The 23,414-nt window shown below is 45.3% G+C and overlaps 1 protein-coding gene across 3 annotated transcripts in view; it reads right to left on the reverse strand.

Annotated features, from left to right (window-relative positions):
• DUSP29 (dual specificity phosphatase 29) overlaps nt 1-23,414 on the reverse strand; it is a 35,447-nt gene that overhangs the window by 2,501 nt on the left and 9,532 nt on the right. For 2 of the 3 annotated variants that reach the window (XM_040485465.1, XM_040485467.1), the window contains 2 exons: nt 19,897-20,124; nt 5,651-5,871 (listed from right to left, as the gene is read on the reverse strand). In XM_040485465.1, the coding sequence (XP_040341399.1) occupies nt 5,651-5,871; nt 19,897-20,124 (449 nt within the window). Of the gene's footprint in view, nt 1-5,650; nt 5,872-19,896; nt 20,125-20,793; nt 20,872-23,414 lie in introns of all 3 variants that reach the window. The other variant, XM_040485466.1, reaches the window with a different exon arrangement.

Below are 23,414 nucleotides of genomic sequence, written 5' to 3' on the forward strand. Positions count from 1 at the left end.
CCACAAGCTTACCAGGCGGCCCTGCAATCCCACCTGCCATGATGCTGAGCTACAAGAGTGTGACCGCACCACATTTCCCTTGGGCACATTTGCTAGAAAGGAAGGCAAGAAGCAGGGCCTGCTTCTTTTTTGCTGGGTCGGGTTTGGGGGAGGCTGGCCCTGGCTCTTGCATGGCATGGTTGTGCTCCTGGACTGGAATGTCTACCTCTGGCATTCTAATCCCCACAGACTGTTCCAGAGGCTGGCTGGCTGCTTGCCAGCTGTGCTGATAACTAAAGCGTTTCTTCCTCTCCTGGCAAAAAGGGTAATTCTTTCTGTCACGACTAAATGCTTGAAACAGACGAAAGCTGTAGTTCATTAAGTCTTTTGGGAGCCTGAAGTCTGTTAAGTGGGAGGAGGGGAGGGGAGAAAAATGGCAAAGGGAGATGGAGGGGGTTGGAAGAGAAAGGGGGAAGGGAGAGAAGGGTGTGCTCAGCTCCAGCAGAAGCTCCTGGAGCTGAATTTTGGTTTTACAAAAGTGGCGTGAATGCCCTCAGCCATGTGAGCTTGGTAGGTAGGTCTTCCTCCCTTGGTAAAGGGCCTGTCTCAGCACCCTCCAGGCACTGCTCTCTCTTTGCTTTGTGGCTCTGCTAAGCATCACCCTTTGGGGCCCAGCATCGGGTGGTGAGAAAGCTCTCAGAGGGTTCAGGAGACAAGGGCAAGGAGACCTGCACGGGGCCTGCTCCCGGAATGGCCCATACCAGAGAAACTAGGAGGCTCTCTGTTAGACCCCAGCCAGTTAGGGCCCTAAGTGAAGGCAGCTTTGTCAGGGCACACATTTCCTAGATCAGTGGCTTTCACTTCTTCGTGTGCCCCCTGAAAACACAACACACAGTTCACAGTTTACGTGTACATAGCCCTACCTCGCCCCCAGATCGTCCAAGTACATTTTTACATAGATTACCATACTCGATCAGCACGACAGACTGATGATGAAATTATCATCTCCATTTTACAGAAGAGATAATGTGCAAAGAAGTGAGCGGCCCTGTTTGCACAGCTGGGAAGTGACAGAACCATGCATGATCTGAGCCCAGGCTCCCTGACACCAGATTCAGAGCTCTATGTGATATCACAAGTGTGTGTGTATCAGACAAAAGTTCCACAAGGTAATATGAACTTTTACTACGTGCAATGCATGCTGCTATATTCAATTATTTTCTAATCAATTCATTCTTTTTCAGGAAATGCTGGCTGCACTCACTAATCTCATTTTATGACACACCAATAGGTCACAATCTATGTTTGAGAAATGGTGATTTCAATTTAATAATTCCCCTTAGCCTTTACCAAAAGGTGAATTCCCACAGTCTTATAAAGAAAACCCATATCCAGAATCTCTGCTGCTCCCCAATTGCGTATTTTCAACTGGTGACCAAAAGATAGGCCTCTGTCACTCAAATCATATATACAGGCCAAGCCTGTTAACCCACCGACCCCACCAACCCCCACCCTCAACTCAACCCCACCCCTGCCAGCTGTGCCCTCTCACAAACAGCCTCCTTCCTTGGTTTTGGGGGATACTCTTTGCCTGTCTCTTGCTCACTCACCTCCCTCAGCAGCCTGCAAAGGCAGCATCCATACTTCTCCCAAAACACTTCTGGGGGTGTGGAAGCCATCAGAAGAAGGGTCCACGTTATGTTTTGAACTGCTGGGGGGCAGGCCTGTGTGTGCTGCAGTAGGGCAGGGGATCCTTAAAATACCCTGAATATCTGGTCTGGTTAAAGCTTAGAGGCACCAGAGGACCACGCTCCTGCTCAAAAGCAGACTCGCTTTGTTTATTCATACCTGCCTTAGCCATAATAGATTTTAAGATGCCTTCAGAAGCAGGCTGTGGACTGTTTAAGAAAAAGAAAGAAAGAACAAACAGAGAGTGGTGATACTAAAATCTGATCTTTAGAGCCTTACAGTATCTGCCCCGGGATTTCTTAGAAGATTTCATTAAATTAAGCCCACACTACTTCACCTCTGAGGATGCCATGGCAGGAGGAGTGTAGGCAGTCCAAATGGGGTTCCCATGGCAGTATTTTGTCAGTACTTCTTCCTCTGCTGAAGAATGACAAGTTCAGTTGTTTCAGATGTCATAACCAGCAGGAGTGCCTCACCTTTCATGATTTTTGGTGACCTCTTATACAGTTAGGTCACCGAGTGCTCAAAATAGGAGCAAAGGACTCTCCTGAGAGGTCCAAATGACAGAAGGAATTCCCGCTGGCCTCTGATCAGCTCTGTGACCCTGGGCACATCACTTGGCTTCTCCAGGCCTCTGTTTCCCCAGCTCTTGGGGCAAAACACTGGACTAGATTATTTCTGAGATTTTCCAAGAGTGACTGCGGTTGCCTGGGGAGTTCTTTCGGAAGAGATGCGTCAGGGTAGAATAGGGGTGGGAGTGGGCCCCATGGGGCTCACTACAAGCCCTGGGCACAGCTCTATAGCACCACGAGAAAGGTTTTTTCAACAAGAATAAACAAGACTGGATGTGAGGGGCAGCAGTGAGAAACAGTGTACGCTTGGCTGAAACTAGACAAGGAAGAACAGGAAAGACAAGAGAGGGGAGAGAGAGAGAGAGATGCCTTGCCTTTGGGCCAGACTGTCCATCAACACGTCTTACATCAAGAGTATAATAAGAAACATACGAGTGATCCTGGCTCTAAAATGCTACAGTAGTGTCCCCTAGATCTCCAGTGAACGACTAGACACACCACATGGCATGAAGGCTGAGCACATGCCATCCCCACTGGATGGAGTCTATGACAATGTCATTGCTGGGCTATTTTTATTTTGTTACTCTGACTACTTAGCACAGGTTACAAACTGACAGTCACTGGATATCTTTTGTTTGGCCTTTGCAGTATTGTAAGAAGTTTTTAATTTGTTGCCAACACTTAAAAATTGGGCAATTTCACATTAAAATCCAGATTGGAAACTTTTCCTGAAAAATCAGATCTACCACATTTGCACTGATTCTCACAAGATGCTGGCTGAGACTGAATAGCAGCTGCCCCCTTTGGAAAATGTATGGGGCTCTCCACTTAGCTATAAGCACCCTCTACCCACACTCCTCTGCTTTCCACACAGCTAGCTTCATTTTTTTTTTTTTTTTTTTTTTTACATTCCCTGCCAGGTTCTGCAGAGTTCACATTTGATTTGAGGCCCAGACTTGAGGATATTCAATTGTGAAGGGCACTGAGAAGGGACCCCAGCCTCCCTCCTGGCAATGAGGTCATGTCCTGCTCGCTTCACCAGCCAACTATTCTAGTCCCACGCTCCTCCCCACTGATTCTAATCCCTGCATGTTCTCTGATCTGGGCATATACTTTTCTCTCTTGACCCTTTCTTTGCTAGGTGCTTTTGACCATATGGTCCATTAGGACCCACACGGGCCTGACATCGCCACATCAATGCTCTGTGATCTGCCCAGGCCTAAGTATGACTTGAGAGCCCCATTCTTTCCTAATTTAGCAGGGGTGGGGGTGGGGGGTGAAAGATTCTAAAATGTTGTGCCAGGAACTGAAAACAAGCTGTCATACGAGTCTATTGTACTAGTTCAAAGTTGGAATGTCTTTTTTCCTTTTGGGATTGGAAACTTTATTATGATGCACACATGCTAGTGTGGTTATGTGCTTCATGCTGCACAACCTCTCTTTATCAAACACATCTGAGAACCTGCTGTGCACCAGGTTCTCTGCTAAGTGCTCTATGTGGGTTACTCCTGATCCTCATTATAACCTTTCAGGGTAAATATTTTCATCACCAGATTGAGAAACCAAGGCTTAGAGAAATCACATTGTTAGTAAGTTGTGAATTTGATCCCCGCCCTGTCTTCTCTAAAGCCTGCCAGACCCCTTCCATTAAGAGAAAGTTTGAAGATACAGTAATGGCAAAAAGAGTACATTAAACAGAAACTGAAGGATTGGGTTGTTGTAGCTTTTTGTTTTTTCTTGTCAAATATGTTTTCAGTTAACTTCAAATAATCTGAGGCAAATTTTACCTCATGTTGATGAGTCAGAGTCCAGTTGCTTTTTGATACTGCTTGGAAACCCAGAATGTGCATAATACAAAAGATGGTCCATAAATAGACTCATAAAAGCACGACTTTGAAATGAAGCATCCCTTAATATAAGCACTTAGGCTCTGTAGGTTTTTCTTCTTTTCGTTGTGACATTGCTTTCTGAACCAAAATAATGGCAAATCCTTGGTGCCTATGGCTACCTGTGGGGCCAGGACCACTTTGGGATGGCCATCAAGGTCTGGGACTTGGCCTGCGCCCAACCTGCAGATTGCAAATTCCTAAAGCAGGCCAGCTGGTCAGGCAGTGAGCCTCATAATCCCAGACTCTTGTGGCAAGAAAGGGTTTCAGTAGCTGGATATCCTGAATTATGTGATGGTCCTATAAAGGAGTATGACGCGTGTGTCTGAAATCAGAGCACAGAGGAGGGAGCTGAAGTCCCTCTGGCCTCTATAAAATGCCCTGAGTTACACCCTGCAGCAATAACCGCACATTGTTTTACCCCCAATGCATACCTAAGCCATGCCTTTCCCTCTAAAATAGCCTTGTAGACTTAACCTGGATTAGACCAGCTAAAACTGTATTTTGAGTGCAAGGACTAGCACTGTGATTTTAAAAAATGGATAATTGGGGCACCTGAGTGGCTCAGTCAGTTGACAACCGAGTTTTGGTTTCGGCTCAGGTCATGATCTCCCAGTTCATGGAATCTGAGCTGAAATCAAGAGTCGGACACCTAACGGACTGAGCCACCCAGGCACCTCCACATGGTTTGTGGGATTGAGCCCCTGCACTGGAGTCTATGCTGACAGCTTAGAGACTCCTCGGGATTCTCTCTCCCCCTCACTCTTTGTCCTTTCCCTGCTCTCTCTCTCTCTCTCTCTCTCTCTCTCTCTCAAAATAAATAAATAAACTTAAAAATTTTTTTAAAAAAGAATAGATAATTAACCTTGGGAAACTTGGACACCATGAGTGCAAAACTCAGATTCTCAAATATATTTTGCCATATATAAAGGCTAGATTGTCAGCTTTCTATAGGAGGCCTAACTAGACGGAGTATGTGGGAAGGAGGGGATTGCGGGAGGCTGCCAGCTTGGTTGGTTGGCAGGAAAATCTGAAGTCTCTCCATAGATTCCCAGTCAAGGCAGCTTCCTGAAGGTTTTCTGGCATTGAAGCCCCTAGCTATTAGTCAGGTTTGGGTGGAGGCACAATTAGTGTCTGGGCTGTAATCCCAGGTTTGAGGGCATCCAGACGTCCCTGCTGCTCCAAGGATTGCTGATGAGCCTTAGGGGATTGGGATTCAGGCCAAAGGCCTTTCCTCTGAACCCTCCCGATCCCGATTCCCCACAGAGGCGATCAAGGCCCGAACCCCACCAGCCGCATGCTCACTGTGGTTCTTGTGTTCCTGGGCCTCGGACATTCCCAGCTTAATCACACACAACCCCCGCAGAACCGGCTTCAACAGTGCGCAGATCCCGCCTCCAGCCAAGGTGAGGAGCGGGGCTTCGGTTTGGGGCGGGGCTTCGGGGGGGCGGGGCTTCGGGGGGTGGGGCGGGGCTTCGGGCGGGTTTGTTGGGGTTGGACTACCAAGGGTCACAGGTCTCTTACTGTGGTCGTGGCTGAGCGCTGCGTCGATGAAAGCAGCCGCCGGGTAGAAGAAGACGCTGAGGTCGAAGGTGGGCAGGTCGTCCGCCTCAACACCGTGGTATTCGATGGCCATGTCGCTGTAGTAGTCGGGCCCAGTGTCCACGTTCCAGCGGCCGTGGGCTGCATTCAGCACGTGCGTGAAGCCCGCCTTCTGCAGCCCGTAGCGGTCCAGTGCCGTAGCTCTGGGCACGAGGGGAGAGGCTGGTTGGCTAAGTGGTGTCGTAGCCTGGATCTAGGGTGAAACTCGGGGCCCGCCAATGGGTTTATGCCATCAGTTCCAAAATAAAACCTAGTCACTGCAGTGAAGGGCTTCCTTGGTCCAAAACCCTGATTACTGACCCCTTCACCGCTTGTTTCTGGATAGGCTGGTTCGAGAAGGGAGAGAGTGGAGGGTGGGGTAGGTGAGCTAATCGATCGTCCATTCATTCTTTCATCATTCACCATAAACAGAAGAGCTTACTGCTAGACACTATGGTGGTTGCAGGAGTGCACTTGTTACCTGCCAACTCCCCTAGAAGACCGCCAGAATAATCTGTTCATCCAGCAAAGCTGAATGTAAGGGAGGGGGTCACCTTCACAGAGCCTCAGGAAACCCTTTAAAGCAGGTCGCTCCTCTGAACCTTCCAGACGTTTATAGGGTTTGGTGGGCTGGGGCTGGAATGACTGATTTAAGATGGCGTTACAGTGCAAAGATTTTGAGATTGGGCAAAATTCTTGACATTGATGTTCACAGGTTGGTGAACATGGTGCAGAACCCTTGCTTTGATAAGTGAATCATTGCCTAGTTTGGCAAAGCGTTTTTCTAAGGAGAGGTATTTGAGCTGTCTATTGTTTGAGTTGATTTCAGGAGCCAACAGTGAAGTTATTTTCTGATTTATAGCCTTATCTTTCTAGACAGGAATTTCCAGGAAGAAAGAATAAAGCCATGTTGAAGCAGGTGGCCTTGGAATACGCGGCAGAGGTGGGTTGTCAGAGGAACCAGGAGTTATTTCTGTCTAGAAGGGCCAAGGGAGGCTTTATGGGAGAGGGCTGTTTGAGTTTGTCTTACTACAAATGTTAACACGGTGATGGAGGGGAAGAGGGAAGCAAGGGCAGGGAATTAGCACTACTTACAGTGTGGAGGCTGGAGATAATGAAGCCCTTTTAGGAAATGCTTATTATTTCCTGCAGTCAGTCATTTATCACAAATAATGATTTAAAATCTATTGTGTGCCTGTCACTGTCCTGGGTGCCGATGGTGCAACAGTGAACAGGTTAGTCAAGGTCTCTCGGGACCTCACTCTCAGACACTGTACTTCCTTCTACCTCAAACCCACTATGACCGAAGGATGAAATAGCAAAAAAGTGGGGCAACTGGGTGGCTCAGTCTGTTGAGCGTCCGACTTCGGCTCAGGTCATGATCTCACGATTTGTGGGTTCAAGCCCTGCATCAGGGTCTGTGCTGCCAGCTCAGAGTCTGGAGCCTGCTTCAGATTCTGTGTCTCCCTCTCTGCCCCTCCCCTGCTCATGCCCTGTCTCTCTCTGTCTCTCAAAAATAAATAAATGTTAAAAAAAATTTTTTTTTAAGTTCAGATGGCAGTAAAAGCTGTGCTGATGACTGTGGTCCTGCTTTATGTAAGGTGGTCAGGCAAGGCCTTGCCAGGAGGTAGTATTTGAGCTAAGACTGAGGGATGAGAAGGAGTTAGGCAGGGGTAGAGTTGGAGGAAAAGTGTTTCATCCAGGCCTAGGGAACAGCAAGTGCCAAGAACAGAATGGAAACAAGCATGGCTGTAGTAGCAAGGGGGATAGTGGTACAAGAGGAAGTTGGAGAGATAGGCAGGGGCTGGGTCATGGTAGACCTTGTAGGCCAAGGAAAGCGTTTGCATTTTACTAAGTGTGGTGGAACATCACATGCTACAGAGGGTTTAAGGAAGAGGTGAACATCATTTACTTTTTTAAAGACCAGTCTGGAGATGTGTGGAGATGGATTGGAGAGGGGGAAAAATGGAAGCAGGGAGCTGTGTTGGAGACTGTTGCAGTTGTACAGCCAGGAGAGGAAGGTGGTTGGACCAGGGTGGGATCACAGCAGGGCTTGCTGAGGGACTGGGAGAGGGGCAGGGAGGAGGAGGCTGGTATGGCCAGAGCATAGGATGTGAGAGGAGAGGAGAGAAAAGTCTGGAGGAGTGTGAGGTTGGAACACTGAAGTGCTTGGATCTGTATTTGGGGCCGGGGGGGGGGGGGGCCGGGGCGGGGGTCAAGGAGAGTGGTTGAGAAGGGGTGATCCCAACTAGATTTTAACAGCACAAAGAGCAGTCTACAGCTCAGGAAAGATGACAAGGGCCTGGAACCATAATAATGAGAGGCCAGAAGTGACATTTTGCTCCAGCTGAGGACTCATCTCAAGGTCACTGGTAAAAGGTAGACAGAAGGGACCATATTGGTTACCAACAGTGATCAATACCCTGGGCCAAGAGGAGCCTTGCAGCAGGAAACATGCCACAGCCCCTTGGCCAAGGGCCCCCCATCTGTTGCTGGATTCCTGGAGCTTTTTCTTGGTCGTGAGAGGAACCATGATGGAGTCCAGTGTTTGGGAAAGAGAGATCCAAACACAGGCATTGAGCTTTTAGAAACATTTGCAAACAGCCCATTGGAATTGAGCTGTGGAATGGTGGAGAGTTCCACCAACCCCCTCAGCTAGACTTTGGTGCTGCCATCCTGACTATGGACTACATTCTGCTTTCAGTTTTTCCTCAGAAAGACCTGTTTTTCATTTTTCTTCTTGTCCCAAAGTATGTATACAACAAACGTTATGCTTTTGGGACATAGATCTGCGCTCAATTAATGCCTCCACTAATGCAGTCCATCTTGCTGAGTAGCAATCCACCTCACTTTGAGGCTGAGCTCAGTGGAAAAATTAAAATGAACTGTCCTTGACAGGAAGTTCCTACCCACCATAAAGACTGTTATCTCTGGGTTCAGCAGCTGGGCTTCAACATAATCAAATAGTAGTTTGAATAAATAGCAATTTGCACTTTGTTGCTTTTGGGGTCAAGGATCAGGGTAAATATGTGACAAGACTCGTTGCATGACACCTCCACAGTCAGACCACAGAGCTGGTTTTAGCTGTCTGAGGGAGAGAAAAGGGCTCCTGGGGAGGATCAGACCTGGTGGGTGTCTGAGGCCCACTGCAGGTTTTGGGGCATCCTATGGCTACCTGAGCCAGGAAGGGAGGCAGTGTCCTTACGCACCACTCTGGGATTTCCCCCAGTTTCCTCATTCAGAGTCCTCCTCTCCTTTCCTCCTTATTTACTCAGAGTCCAGTTGAGAGCTCAGAAGAGTATCCATGGCAAAATGAGGATCTGCAAAGAGCAAGTAGTCTTGGTATATAGTGGCTGTGATGGAGGCAGATCCCCAATTGGTCCAAATGCCTGGCTCAGCAATTATTGGGAGTAGGATGGGTCAGAGGGTTCTCCCTAGCACTGTATTGTTGTTTTCTTAAATTTTAGGGCCATCTGCTTACGTATGTTATGTGGGGAAGAGACTAAGAAATATGCTTCTGCTTTGGAGAAAAGCTCAGGAGAAAAACTGACTTACCAACTTACCTCTAGAATCTAGATGATGCAGGAGCCTTAGTTTCTGGTTTAGTTAAAAATCCTATGTAAGCAATTTGTTTATTTAAGAAATTATGTCATAAAAATGTGTCATCTGATTACAAAAATAACACTTGCTCAGTGCAGATTATGAAAAACAGGGGCGCCTGGGTGGCTCAGTCAGTTAAGCATCCAACTTTGGCTCAGGTTATGATCTCACAGTTTGTGGGTTCGAGCCCTGTGTCGGGCTCTGCTCTGACAGCGTGGAGCCTGGAGCCTGGAGCCTGCTTCCTATTCTGTGTCCCTCTCTTTCTCTCTCTCTCTGCCCCTCCCTGCTCATGGTCTCTCTCTCTTTCTCTCTCAAAAATAAGTAAACATTAAAAATTTTTTTTTTAAATATGAAAAACATATTCCTTCCCACATGCAAAAAAATCACCTGTATTTCTACCACCTAGAGATAAAGTCTCTTTGCTTTTTGATATAAGATTCCTCAGTTGCTTTTCTATGCATAGATTTAGATATTTTATACAGAGATTTGTTTGGGGGGTACAATACTACATGTAAGTTTCAAAACCTTTGACATGGTGATAAATTGTAAACATCTGCCTCTGTCGACATACAGCCTTCAATAGCTGCCTGCTGTTCCATTCTGTAGGGAAATCTCAATTTTACCTCACCAAGCCCCTACTTCTGGATATTTGTCTCCTCTCTCCCCCTCTTGCTCTTGCTCTCTATCTTTATCTCTTTCATGAAGAGGGAGTGGCAGGTATTATAAGAACACTATAAATGAACAACTTTGCTTTATTTCTTTGGGCACATCTCTGATTATGTCCTTAGAAGAAATTTTAAGTAGAATTTTGGGGTCAATGGGTATGAGCATTTTTAACACATGTGCTGTGTTGCTAAATTATCCTCCTTAAAGCTTGCTCATTTTGCATTCTTTGCTAATTTCACTGGCAAAAAAAAAAAGGAAGGAGAAGAAGAGGAAAAGATATCTCATTTTCATTCATTGTAGCAATAAGGCTGGACATTTTATCACACATTTGTTGGACTCATGCAGTTTACTTTTGAAGAACATTGCCATATCTCTGTTTCTGACCCAATTCCCTTTATCTCCTCTCACTGTGAACCTCTGGCCTGGCCCTGGATTCTTACTGCAGATTGGAGGGCCAGAGAAGTGACTCCCCTCTTGCATGGCCCAGTTTCCTCATTCGGAGTCCTCCCCTCCTTCCTCCTTATCTGGCCTGACCCAGCCTCCTTTCAGCTCCTCTGAAGTTCCTTCAGGAAGCTTGTTTCAACCCACTACCCTTGAGGAATGGCGAATAAGAGCACTCTTGGTGAAGCAGTCTCCTTGGGCAGCACTCTTGACATTCCACTTTTCCAGGTCTCTTGCTGCCCTGCTGATCCCCAGCCGAAATACCTCAGCATCCACCCCAAAGCCCATTCCGCCCCACTCCCCGGGTGTATGCTCTGGCGCAGAGGGGAGGAGGGACATGCATGTATACATCTATTCAAGCCCTCCCTCAGCTCCCTTGTGGTGGGAAACCAGCTGCTCCCACATTGTCAGGATTCTACATTGGGCACTGAAGAAAGTCCACCAGTGACTGGGCATTCTCCATACCCTTGTGTCTGTGAGGACCCACCTACTTCCTGCACCTGACTGTGGACTCTTGTTTGCCAATAGCCTGTATCCTGTACTCTGGCACCCTGTTCATTCTCGTGCATATGACACTTTGGTGTTCGCGTGTTATTTCATGGGCATGACCCTGATGGAGACCTTCTCCTTTGGAGTCTCGACCACACCTACTGCTTACAGGTGGATTTTAAAAGCAGGCATATTTCTAGCTTTTGATCTCCATCAATTCTCCATCAATTTCATCAATGAAAGTGAAATTCCCTGGCTTTCTAGTCTCTTGGGTGTTCTTGTTACTTGCTGACGATGAAACTGTTTGGTTTTGAGGCCCTTCAGAACACACAGGGCTGGCAGGTGCAGTTTATACACTTACACTGCTGCACGAACTAAAACAACTGAACCTCTGGGACCTTCAGCTTTCTTTCTTTGTCAAACTGAACCAATTACACTGGCAGTACTTTTCCTTACAGGATTCTTGTAAATTGAATGATGCCATACTCGAGTTTCTTTGAAAGGTTAAAAGATAAATTTAAGAGAAGAAAGCAGTAGAAAGATATACAGCAAAATGTTATCAGTGGCTATCTCTGGGTAAAGGGATTATAGAGAATTTTAATTTTCTTCTTTTTGTCTGTGTTTTGTAAATATACGTGATGAGTAGGTCATATATTCACTTAACATGCAAGTGTTTACCATGATTTTTATTGATGTTTTCTTAGTTCTTGGGAGACACTGGCTATTCAAAGATATAAGGTGATGTGACCCCAGCATTTTTAATTCTTGTTAGATATCCCTTCATCATCTGCCCCAAGAAGGGAGGCTAAGAGGGGAAAGAGAATACTCGGAGGCTTGGATTTGAGAAGTGATATTGTATTAATAATTACACTAGGCATTTTGCTAACCATGAAAGGAAGTGGTTGATGTTGCTTGAGGCCTTCACTGAGAAGCCCACTGGAAAAGCCCAGCCAGGTCTCCCCATTCACTTTCCCCATGACTGGTGCCCAGTTGTATCTAAGTCACCTTTGGTACTTGGAGGTTCAGAATCCAGGCTTTCCAACTCTTTCCACTAGCATTCAGCACGTTAAATTGGCAACCGTGGCTGTGTTTTCACTGCATCCTAAACCACAGTCACCCTGGAGAAGCAGGTCAAGTTTGAGTTCTGCTTGGTGCCTGAAGGCTGAGTTAATTCCTTCTTTTTGTGGGGAAGGGTTGCAGCTGTCCAGGTGTCCGGGAAGCCCTCTCATAGGCTGAGGGCCAGCTAAGCTGACTGACTTGCTTTCTCCTCACTTTCCAGCCTCCTCAACTACAGGCCAGGCCTGGAGATGCCTCTGCTTTCAAGGCTGTTGGTCTGGTTGGGAGGAGAAAGGCAGAAAGGGCAAGATAGCAAGACCACTTGAAAATGAGCTCAGGCTGAGTAGGGCTGACCACAGGGAGGAATCAGGCTTTAAGGGGAAGGGAAGCTGTCTGTTGATGACCTCGAAAGCCAGACCTTGGAGGCAACTATAGTTTTAATAAAAATGGAGAGCTGCTCAGCACCCCCGCCATTCAAGCGGCAGAGCAAGTTAGCGCCGTGGCATTGGCTCACAGGATGCTGACATCAGGAGGGAGAAGAGAGATTTCTCAATTTTCCTGTTCCAGCCAAGCCTATGGGAGGCTGTCCTGCCTGGGAATTTGCAATCACTTTGACAGTAACCAGGATATTTCCCCTCCTGCTGACTACAAGGGAAAAAAAGAAAAATGAAAAAAGATTTCTCTAAGCAAATGAAAAACGTGAATGAGATTAAAGAGAGAATATTTAAATTACAGAAACTCAGTGCTTTCAAGCATACTCAAGCACTTTTGAAGCACCCATTTAGGGACTGCTGATTGATAAGAGGCGATGAATTATTCTTATCTCATCATTGACGCAAGTCCCTGGCTCTCTGGAGGGCAACACTTGGTTAACCTAATTTGAATCTAATTTGAATGACTTAAAAGTAATAAAACAAGTATGTGCTTGAACCTAATGAAGCCTAATTTATTTAATAGCACATTTCTTAAGGAATTTTATTTTAGAGCTGGAAGAGACCTTTGAAATCATCCTTGTATTTTACAAATAAAGAAACTGAGTCCCAGAACAGTAAAATGTTTTGCCAAAGGCCACACATAATGACCACCAGCACGGGGGCTTGAACTCTGTGCCCTGAATCCCATTTGAGGCCTTTTGCCCTACTCCATCCATGCTGACCCTACAATTCCCACTTGTAGCAGATTCAGACCCCCTACCGAGCTGTGGGAAATGGGTGGGAAGAGGGTGGCTGTGCCTGGAGCCAGGATGACATTCTGGTGAAAATCTCTGATCATCGGCCCGTTTTCTTGTCCCAGTGCCTCCACTGATCCAGCACACTCAACACCACCCAGATCCTCACAGGGCTGCAGTGGTGGTGTCAACTCTGCCCTCCCCAGGCTGGTAAGCAATAGGGACTTGGAGTCATCAGGCACTCCACGTGGTGAATCCTCTCGGGATAATCTTGGATTGAGGAAATGCTGTAGAAGTTCTGAAATCCACAGGCCCATTGGGTTTTGGTGTGGCACTGCCTCCTTAGGCCTCAGGCCACCTGGGTTCCTGGAATGCCAGGACAGTATCTGTGGGGGCAATTGAGGCACGAGCCTGAAAAAGCCCATTAGGAGGTAACTTCCTTGCAGCCTGAACTTGAGTTCATGATAGCATCTCATGGGAGAAATTTGACCAGGAGTGTTTCCCGTCTCAACGCTGCCCTTAACACAGAAGGACCTTAATGGCAAAGCACAATGACAGTTCTTTATCTTTTACACTGTGAGCTGAGTTTCCAGAACCTGCCTGATCTGTAATAGTTCACACTTATTGGGTGTGCCACACACAGTGCTAAGTGGCATATGTATTAACTCATTGAATCCACATCTTATAGGTAAAGAAATTGAATCTCAGAAAGCATGAGGGACTTGCCCAAGGGCACATGGGGACCAGTGTTTGACTAGGCACTGTGGCTTCGGAGCAGATGCTCAGCCCTTCTGCCTTTCTCCATGAAGAAGCCCTTGAGGGGAGAGGAGGGAGAAAAAGTGACCTGCTTCTTTGGGCTAAGTCTGGTCCCCAGAGGGTCCCAGGCATCACCAGCTACCCCAGAACATCCATCCTCACTCCTGGATCCTAACCACCCTCACTTACAGAGCCTTGATGCTTACGTTTCAAAAATTGTAGGTGCTTTTAAGGAAAGGAAGAAAAAATCAAGCTAAATGCAACTTTCAAATTAAAACTGAGACTTTGTGCATGAGGAGCCAGCCGTGAGCTTTTTGCTGCTTTGGGCAACACCTACAGAGAGACCAAGAAACAAAGGCAACCTTGCCTGCGCTCAGCAGGGTTTTAACCTCCATGTGGCCGCATTGGCAGTGGAATTAATTGCTCTCTCAATAAGCATTTGTGAGTCTCATTAGCCTTGTAAGCTGGTGTCTAGGAGGGACCCTGAGCAGAGATGAGGACAAGCACCATGAAGCATCATGCCATGCTGACTTGTGCCCCCCGCCCCCACTGTGCACGCAGGTCACACACACTGACCGTGGAGCCTGCCTAGACTGTATATGTGTGTGTTTGTTTTGGGGCTCTACCAGGCAGAGCTAGAATGAATCGAAAGGGCGGTAACATTTTCTTGGTTGAAGGAACAAGGTTGCGGTCAGATGTCAAGGAGGCAAGCATATCTTACTGCATCACACCCTGTTGTCTGGCACTCTGTTAACTAGAACTTGACTGTTCTGCTCAGACACTCAGTGGCTTCCTGAAGAGAGTCGCTCAGTGGGCATTCAGTCTTCCACAAGCTGGCCCTGACCTACCTTCCCGTGTTTCTTTCTCACTAGGTAACAATAATGATAACATTTGTATTTGTCTTACAAAACGTTCTCATATTCCATATTTCTTTGAATCTTCGTACTGATCATTTTTGGAGATGAGGGCATAGGCCCAGAAAGGTAAAAGGACCTGCCCAAAGCCACTACACCTGGAGTAGATTGTGGCTGTGGTCGATTATGCATTACCACTTGGAATATTTGACAGGTTACACTTTCCTGTCCTATTAACATGAGGGTTTGGCTTGAACTTGCTTTAGCCACTAAAACGTGGGCAGAAGTGGCATGTGTCACTTCTGAGTCAGCTCGTGACTTTCCATGGCCCTTCTCTCCAAGAAACTGGCAATATCCCAGATAGGGGCTGCTCTGTCAGCCTGGGTCCTGAGGCCTAGAGTGACGTGGATGTGGAGCAGTAAGAATTGGCCCCCCATGGACGTGGCATGTGCATGAGAAATAACCCTCTGCTGTGGTAAGCCACCAAGACGTTGGGGTCATCTGTTACTGCAGCACAGCTAAGTCTGAGCTGACCACATGGCGGTCAAACATAGTTCAGTTCTAGGCACCCTGAAAGTGTACATCTACCACATCTATCCCTGGTATTCTAGACACACCATCCTGCTTATTCTCACCTCCGTGCATTTCTTCATCTTGCTCCCTCTGCCCAGAACTCTGTTGAAATCCTACCCATCTTCCAGAGTCATGCTTGGAATTCACCTCTTCTGTGACACTCTCAGAATCATAATAGTACCAAACACTTAGTGGCATTTACTTACTATGTGCCAAACACTTTGTTTTAATTCATTTCATATTCACCCCACGGAATGAGCCCTATCTCTGTTGCCACATAAAGTGAAGAGAGGTAAAATAAGTTGTCCAAGATCACATAAGTGGTGGCTGGCAGAGCCAAGACTCGAACCCCACACTCCTTCTATTCCACTACCCCTTCTCCTTCTGTTCCCTGTTACATTTCTACACATCTCTTCTCCGTAGCTATAAAACAGCTTCTTTATCTGATTGACCACATTTCTTTTCTTTTTTTTAAATGTTTTATTTATATTTGAGAGAGAGAGAGAGAGAGAGAGACAGAGTTCGAGCAGGGGAGGGGCAGAGAGGGAGGGAGACAGAATTCGAAGCAGGCTCCAGGCTCCCGAGCTGTCAGCACAGAGCCTGACGTGGGACTTGAACCCGTGAACTGTGAGATCATGACCTGAGCCAGTCAGACGCTTAACTGACTGAGCCACCCAGGCACCCCTTTTCTTTTCTTTTTTTAAAGGTTTTAAGTAATCTATCACTTCTCGGCCTTTTGGCAAAGATCAAGTGATGATTTTTAATAATCTCTACACCCACATGTGGGGCTTGAACTCAGAACCCCGAGATCAAGAGTCACATGCCCCACTATCTGAGCAAGCCAGGTGCCCCTTGACCACATTTTCTTGATCTGAGTTTAGGTATAATTTATACCACTTACTGGTGGTATGACCCTGGGCTGGTCACTTAATTTCTCTGAGCCTCAGTTTCCTCTTTGTATTCCCCACAGCTCCTAGCAAGGTTCCCAGTAAATACTAACCGAGCAAATGGATAAACTTTCTGAGCCCTGGTTTGCCCATTTGTAAAATAAGAGTAATAATGGTACTTCCTTGGTTGTTGAGTTTAAATGATGCCTAGCAACAGGGCACAACACACAGTAAGATATATACAACACAACAAGCTATTGTTATTAATTATTATAAGCTGTAGGAAATGTAAATATAGTGTATAAAATACAGAGAAAAAAACTTACTTCTCACTATGCAGATTGAGGAAAGCTAGCTTTATGGCAGAAGTGACTTGAGTGGTTTTTGCAGAATGTATAGAATCTGGACACAGAAAGGAGGTGGGGGGGCAGGGCATTTTAGGCAAAGAGAACAGCATAGATAAAGAGCCAGAGACAGTGTAGATCTTAAAATCTTAATCTCTCTTCCCTCAGGTATACCATGATTAGGGTCATATCTAAGGAAATAATCCTAAATATGAAAAGATTTTATGCATAAAGATGTCCATTGCAGCATTATTTATAAAAGTGAGAACATAGAAATAGTGATATGTCCAACAATAGGGAAGTGGTTAAATAAATGATCTTACATCCACCTGATATATTATTATCTGATAGATAATATTATAATTAAAAGTATGAGAAATATGTCATAAGGGAAAAGTTTATGAATGATGCTATGTGGGGAAAAAAGATAAAATGAATAATCAATACGATTACAACTACATAAAAATAAGTTTTAAAACCAAAATAATACACAGAAATTCCTGGTGGAAATCCTGTCCCTTGATTTCTTATCCTTAAGAGTAAGGAGTAGCTTCAGAGTAATGGGGTTTGGTGATTGCTCTGAGAGATTTAAGTTTTCTTCCTTACATTAATCACTACTTTATTATTAGAGCTAACTTTTATTGAGTGCTCACTACGTACTAGGCACTGCACGGATACTTTACATAATTATCTCACTTAATCCATACAACCCAATGAGGAAGATTCTCTTGTTAACCTACTACAAATAGAGAAATTAAGACATATATTTATACAATAAACATATATTACTTTTATAATAGGAAAACCATATATTTACTGAATTTAATATTTTATAATTAAAAGATAAGAGATTCAGATCCTCCCCCCCCCCATTTTGCTACTTCAATGATAAAATACACATTGTTGTGCATATTTCCTTACGTATTGATACTATTATTTCTATAAATCACATTTCTTAAAGTGATATTTGGGGTCAAAATGTATGTGTACCTTTTTAAATTTTGAACTAATTTTGGAGTTAATCTTAGGGAAGTTGCGAAACCAGTACAGAGATTGGCAATAAAAAAGAATAAAATACTCGTCCATGCTACAACTTGGATGAACCTTGAAAACATTATGCTAAGTGAAAGAAGCCAGACACAAAAGTCATATATTATGATTCCATTTATATAGGAAATGCCCAGAATAGGTAAATCTATAGAAATAGAAAGCAGATGGGTGGTTGCCTAAGACTGTGAAAAGATGGAGAATGGACAGTTTTCAGGTGGTTTCCTTTGGAGGAGATGAAAATGCTTTGAAATGAGTGGTGCTGGTTGTACAACTTTTTAACTATAATAAAAAAAAATCACTGAACTCTGCACTTTAAAAGGGTGATTTTATGGAATGTGAGCTATATCTGAATTAAGCTGTTATTTAAAAAAAAGAAAACAGGGGTGCCTGGCTGGCTCAGTTGATTAAGCGTCCAACTTTGGCTCAGGTCATTATCTCATGGCTTTGTTGGTTCGAGCCCCGCATCAGGTTCTATGCTGACAGTGTGGAGTCTGCTTAGGATTCTCTGTCTCCTTCTGTCTGTGACCCTCCCCTACTCCCTCTCTCTCTCTCTCTCTCTCTCTCTCAAAAATAAACTTCTAAAAAATTGAAAAAAAAACAAAAACAGTACAGAGAGTCCCATAAACCCCTCACTGATGTTCCCCTAATGTTCACAACTGGGAAACGATTGGATAAATCAGAGTACAGCTCTCCTATGAGATAGTAAAAGTACCCATAGCATGATTCCTTTTTTTCTCCTAAAAATTATTTAAAAGAAGCAAAACCCTTTATATGTGTGTGTGTGTTACCTTACATTTGCAGCAGCACACATAAAGTAGTGGGAGTATGAAAGTGAGCTTAATACTGGTTACTTGGTGGCAGAATTAAGGCGGACAGAGGGAGATTAGCAGTTTGTTTTTATAACCCTCTATTTAGTTTAATTTAGTATAAAAAGACATGTAATTTTTCTAACTTTTTCAATTTAGAAATATTAAGGAGGGGCACCTGGGTGGCTCAGTGGGTTAAGCATCTGACTTCAACTCAGGTCATGACCTTGTGGTTCGTGAGCTCAAGGCCTACCTGGGCTGTCTGCTGTCAGCATGGAGCCAGCTTTGGATCCTCTGTCTCCCTCTCGCTGCCCCTCCCCCGCTCGTGCATGCAAACTCTCTCTCTTAAAAATAAACAAACATTGAAAACACTTTTAAATATTAAGGGAAAAAAAAGGCAAGGGATGCTGCCACTGGATTTCCCATGACTAGGCAGTCATCTCCAGGTTTTATGCAGCATGGTGTTTATTAACATCACACACGCAGGGGTCCTACACCATCAGCTCCTGGGAGAGATGGAACCTGAGCAGGAATCCTGGGGAATAGATGGAGGAGTAGGAGTACTGGTTAAGATAAAAGCTTCTGGGTTAGGCAGAACTGCGTTTGAATCCCAGATTCTGCCACCTACTGAGCTGTGGACCTTGGACCAGTTGCTTGCTTAACTGCCCTGTCCCTTGATTTCTTATCCTTAAAATGGGAGTAATTGGATGACTTTCATTGGGCTATAATGAAAACAAAATGAGCTCATTCATGCAAGATGCTTAACACTGTGACTAGAACATGGTATTCAGTAAGTGAAAGGAATTATTATTATTAATATTATTTATAGTAGACATTTTCCAGTTGTTGGAGGAATGGGAAATGGTGGCTATAAAAATCTAGAGGAGGGGACAGTGACCTCAACTTTGCTAGACCTAACATGTTCCCAACACATAAGTTGATGTGCTCCTGTGTCATCAATCTGAGAACTGACTTTGTTCTTGCCACTCTTATACCCAGCTAAAACAAAAGGCTCCGGTTCCCAGCCTCCCTTGCAGCTAGAGGCAGGGGAGGTCTTGGGAGACACTTTCTTCTGGAAAGATGCACTTACTTTCTCTTTATGTTTCTGTGGCCTGGATCCCACAGATGGTGGCTGGAGCTCTATCAGCACTATTGGCTCATGCAACAACTTTGAGGAGGGAAACCATACCCTTGGGATGGTGGAGCAGAGCACAGGAGCCTGAGACGTTGATGACCCTGGAGTCACCACGCCAGCCCCAGCTTACCTTCCTCTGCACCTCTTTTATATAAAAGAGAAATAAACCTCTATGTTGCATAAGCCCTTTCTCTGGGTTTTCTATAATGTGAAGATAAACCCAGCCCTAATTGAGTTCTCACAATACAACTAACCCAAAAAGCAAAAGCTCATGTCTAGGAGGGAGTGAGGGGTGTGAGCTGGGGAGGGGCTGGCTGCCTTCTCCTGGGTGAGGCCAGAGGTGAGGCTTGGCCTGGACACTTACTCATCGCCGATGTAGAGCTGGGGCCAGACCTCGTTGACATGGGTGTACTGGGGACTGCCCTTCCAGAAGAGACGCTCCAGCTCAAAGGCTCCGGGGGTACAGTAGTCCTCTGCTTCTACCTCCCCCTCCACCTTCGGCAGCAGCCTCTTGGCAGATGGGTAGGCATTTTTGAGACTTGTCTTTGGTTCTCTGGATGTCATTTTGAAGCCAAGGGATTTTCTTTTGTTTCTGCAATTGGTCATGAGAGAGGGTCAGGATTTGAGTTAGCAGGAGGCAGAGGTAGGGAAAGGCCTTTACAAAAAGAGGTGGGAATAAACTGATCTTAAGATTCAACAGGCATTTCCCCTGCCTGCTGTGCTTCTGCTTCCTTTTCTCAGGCCACAGAAGTAACCAAGGAGGGCCATGATGGCAGTTAAACACTTCAGCAACATTCCATTCTCCTTCAGCGCAGTAGTGCTGGGGGCCCTCTGACATGGGCCGAGGAGGATTTGCAGCAGAGTCAAGACAGGCTTCAAGCCTCAGAAATCCCTGTGGGCAGCCAGTCCCTTGCCTCCTTTCTTTTAGCTTTTACCCCTTCTTTGGTCCTAGTTTTTCTTTTATCTGACTAAAATCTGCTGGTTCTGACCATTTTGAATCCTAATAGGAAGGGCCAGAAGATTCCTACCATTCCAGGCCTGGGATACTCAACACTTGCAGGGAGCCATTAGCCACGGGACAGGGCACACCTGTAAATCCAGAGCCCATTTGAGCCAAGCAGCCATGCACATTCTGGAATCTCCAGGAGCCCTCGGGTAGAAGGAGGCTTGGCTGCATGAGAGTTCCTCAATGCATTAGGACAGTTGAAGGCAATGTTGTTGGCTGCTCTCACGCTAGGGGCTGGCAGTTGTGCTAACTTACCAGGGGTCAGAAGAGATGTTCCAAGCTGTAAAGCTATGTTTGCAGATTGAAATGCATATTTGGAGACCTTGTCAGGCTCTGCAAATGGAATGTGGGAGAAGAGTTTCCACTGTCCCCAAAGAAAGGAATTTGCTGTGGAATTGGGCAGTGTTTGTTCCCTGAGCTGAGTGACTGATGCATCTACACTCAGACAGCCTGAGGGGAGGTTATGCTCTGAGACTAGAGGCAAGGAGAAAAAAGGCAGAGTGACTGAGAAATGTGCAGGTGAGTGATGGGGAGGGAGTGTTATTCATTTAACAAATACTTAGCTGGCACTTACTTTGCACCAGGCACTGTTCCAGTGCTTTACAATTACTAACTCATTTAATCTTCTTAACAACCCTATGAGGTAGGCATTATTGTTATCTCTATTTTACAGATGAGGAACATTGTAAATTGAGGCTGTTTATAACACATGGTCTTAGTCTTCTGAGAAGCAAATAACTGCTGAGAGGGTGGGGTGAGGGTAGGGATGCATTGTGAGGGGGGCACACTAGGGATTTGAAGAACGTAAAAAAAAGTTTGCTAGCTTCAAAGACTGCTAGGATCATGCCAGGGACTGAGAACACAACACAGAGAGGCTCCCGCTTGTGAAAAACGGGAAAATTTGAGCATGATTAATAAAAATAACTGCAATGGGTTAAAACAAATCAGACATTTAAATCGTAATGACACTTAAAACAATTACTCACTGTTGGAAGATGTAAGGGACTAGCTCATTATTTTGAAGACAGACAAGTAAAGGGAAAGAATCTAGCATTTACTGTTCCTTTCTGATACAAACTGTACTACTGGGTAGATGAGGAAGATTTGCTCTTTTATATAAGTATCCCAGATAATAAAGATGGAAGAAAGCCCCTTTTTATAACACTTGATGAACTAATGGATATAGGCATTCAACTCTGACCGCTACAGAAGAGACAATCAGACATTATGGGTCTTCTGTTGGGAGGACATGCCATCACCAGAAGAGTCTTCTCTTCTGGAAAGAAAAACCTGTCTTAGCAGAGTCCTCAGAGTCTGAACCTAACAATTAATTTGCAGGAGATTCAAAGAACAGCTAAATTATACCATAGGTTTTTACCTTTTATTTTTTATTTTTTTAATTAATTTATTTTTTTGTTTTGTTAAGGTAACTTTTTTCATTTCTAAATTTTTTAAAATTATTTTTTAATTGTGTACACACTGTGTACAGCGTGCTAGGTTTTTACCTTTTAGAAATACGTATTGACACATTCACAGATGAAATGATATGATATCTGGGATCTGCTTCAAAAATAATATACTTGGGGGGTGCCTGGGTGACTCAGTCGGTTAAGCATCCAACTTAGGCTCAAGTCATGATCTTGCGATTCATGAGTTTGAGCCCTGCATTGGGCTCAGTGCTGCCAGCTCAGAGCCTGGAGCCTACTTCCGATTCTGTGTCTCCCTCTCTCTCTGCCCCTCTCCCATTCGTGGTCTGTCTCTCTCAAAAATAAGTAAAAAACATTAAAAAATGATAATAATATACCTGGAAAATTCTAACAGTATATTGTGTATGGGGTGGGGGGTAAAATGGAGGTATGTATGATAGGCAGGATTGGCCATGGATGGTGGTGGTTGGGGTTGGATGATGGTTGCAAGGTAGAGTTACTGTTTTTCTCTTTGTGTGTCTTTGAAATTTTTCATTAAAAAATGTTAAGAAGAGGGGCACCTGGGTGCCTCAGTCAGTTGAGTGTCTGACTTTGGCTCAGGTCATGATCTCGTGGTTTGTGAGTTGGAGCCCTACATCGGTCTCTGTGCTGACAGCTCAGAGCCTGGAGCCTGCTCTGGATTCTGTGTCTCCCTCTGTCTCTTATCCCTCCCTGCTCACACTCTGTCTCTCTCTCTCTCTCTCTCTCAAAAATAAATAAACATTAAAAGAATGGTTTTTTAAATGTTAGGAAGAAAAGGAGAGGGCTGAAACTGCTCTGGGGAACTGGATTCTCCCAAGTTTACAGCAGATGAATTAAAGGATCACTACCCAGCAGTGTGTCTTTGGGGATCCTGGGAAGCCAGGATCCGTGACTTTCTCCTGCAGTGTCCTGAGTTGGGGGTTGGGGCAACAGAGGTGGTCCTTCTGTGGATTCTCTCAAAGTGTGATCTAAAGACCACCTCTGTCTGAATAATCTGGCACTTGCTAGAAATACAGATTCCTGGGTGGCACCCTTGACCAGAGCCAAGGACGTAGGAGTCTGTAGTTTTTTTTTTCAAAAATTTTTTACATTCATTTATTTTTGAGAGGCAGAGAGACAGAGCACAAGTGGGAAGGGGCAGAGAGAGAAGGAGACAGAATCCAAAGCAGCCTCCAGGCCCTGAGCTGTCAGCATAGAGCCTGACGCAGGGCTCGAACTCACAACCCATGAGATCATGACCTGAGCCAAAGTCGGACGCTTAACCGACTGAGCCACCCAGGTGCCCCTAGGAGTCTGTATTTTAACAAGCTCTCAAGTAAGTCTGATGCTCATTGAGGACTGATAATGATTGCCCAAGCATGTGGCTAGAGAGTCAAGGAGCTGGTGAGTCAAGAGAAGGATAGCAAGGGTGTTCAAAATATGTTCTAT

Source organism: Herpailurus yagouaroundi, unplaced genomic scaffold, assembly GCF_014898765.1.
Source record: "Herpailurus yagouaroundi ecotype Mexico unplaced genomic scaffold, PumYag 163, whole genome shotgun sequence".
Classification (NCBI taxonomy): domain Eukaryota; kingdom Metazoa; phylum Chordata; class Mammalia; order Carnivora; family Felidae; genus Herpailurus; species Herpailurus yagouaroundi.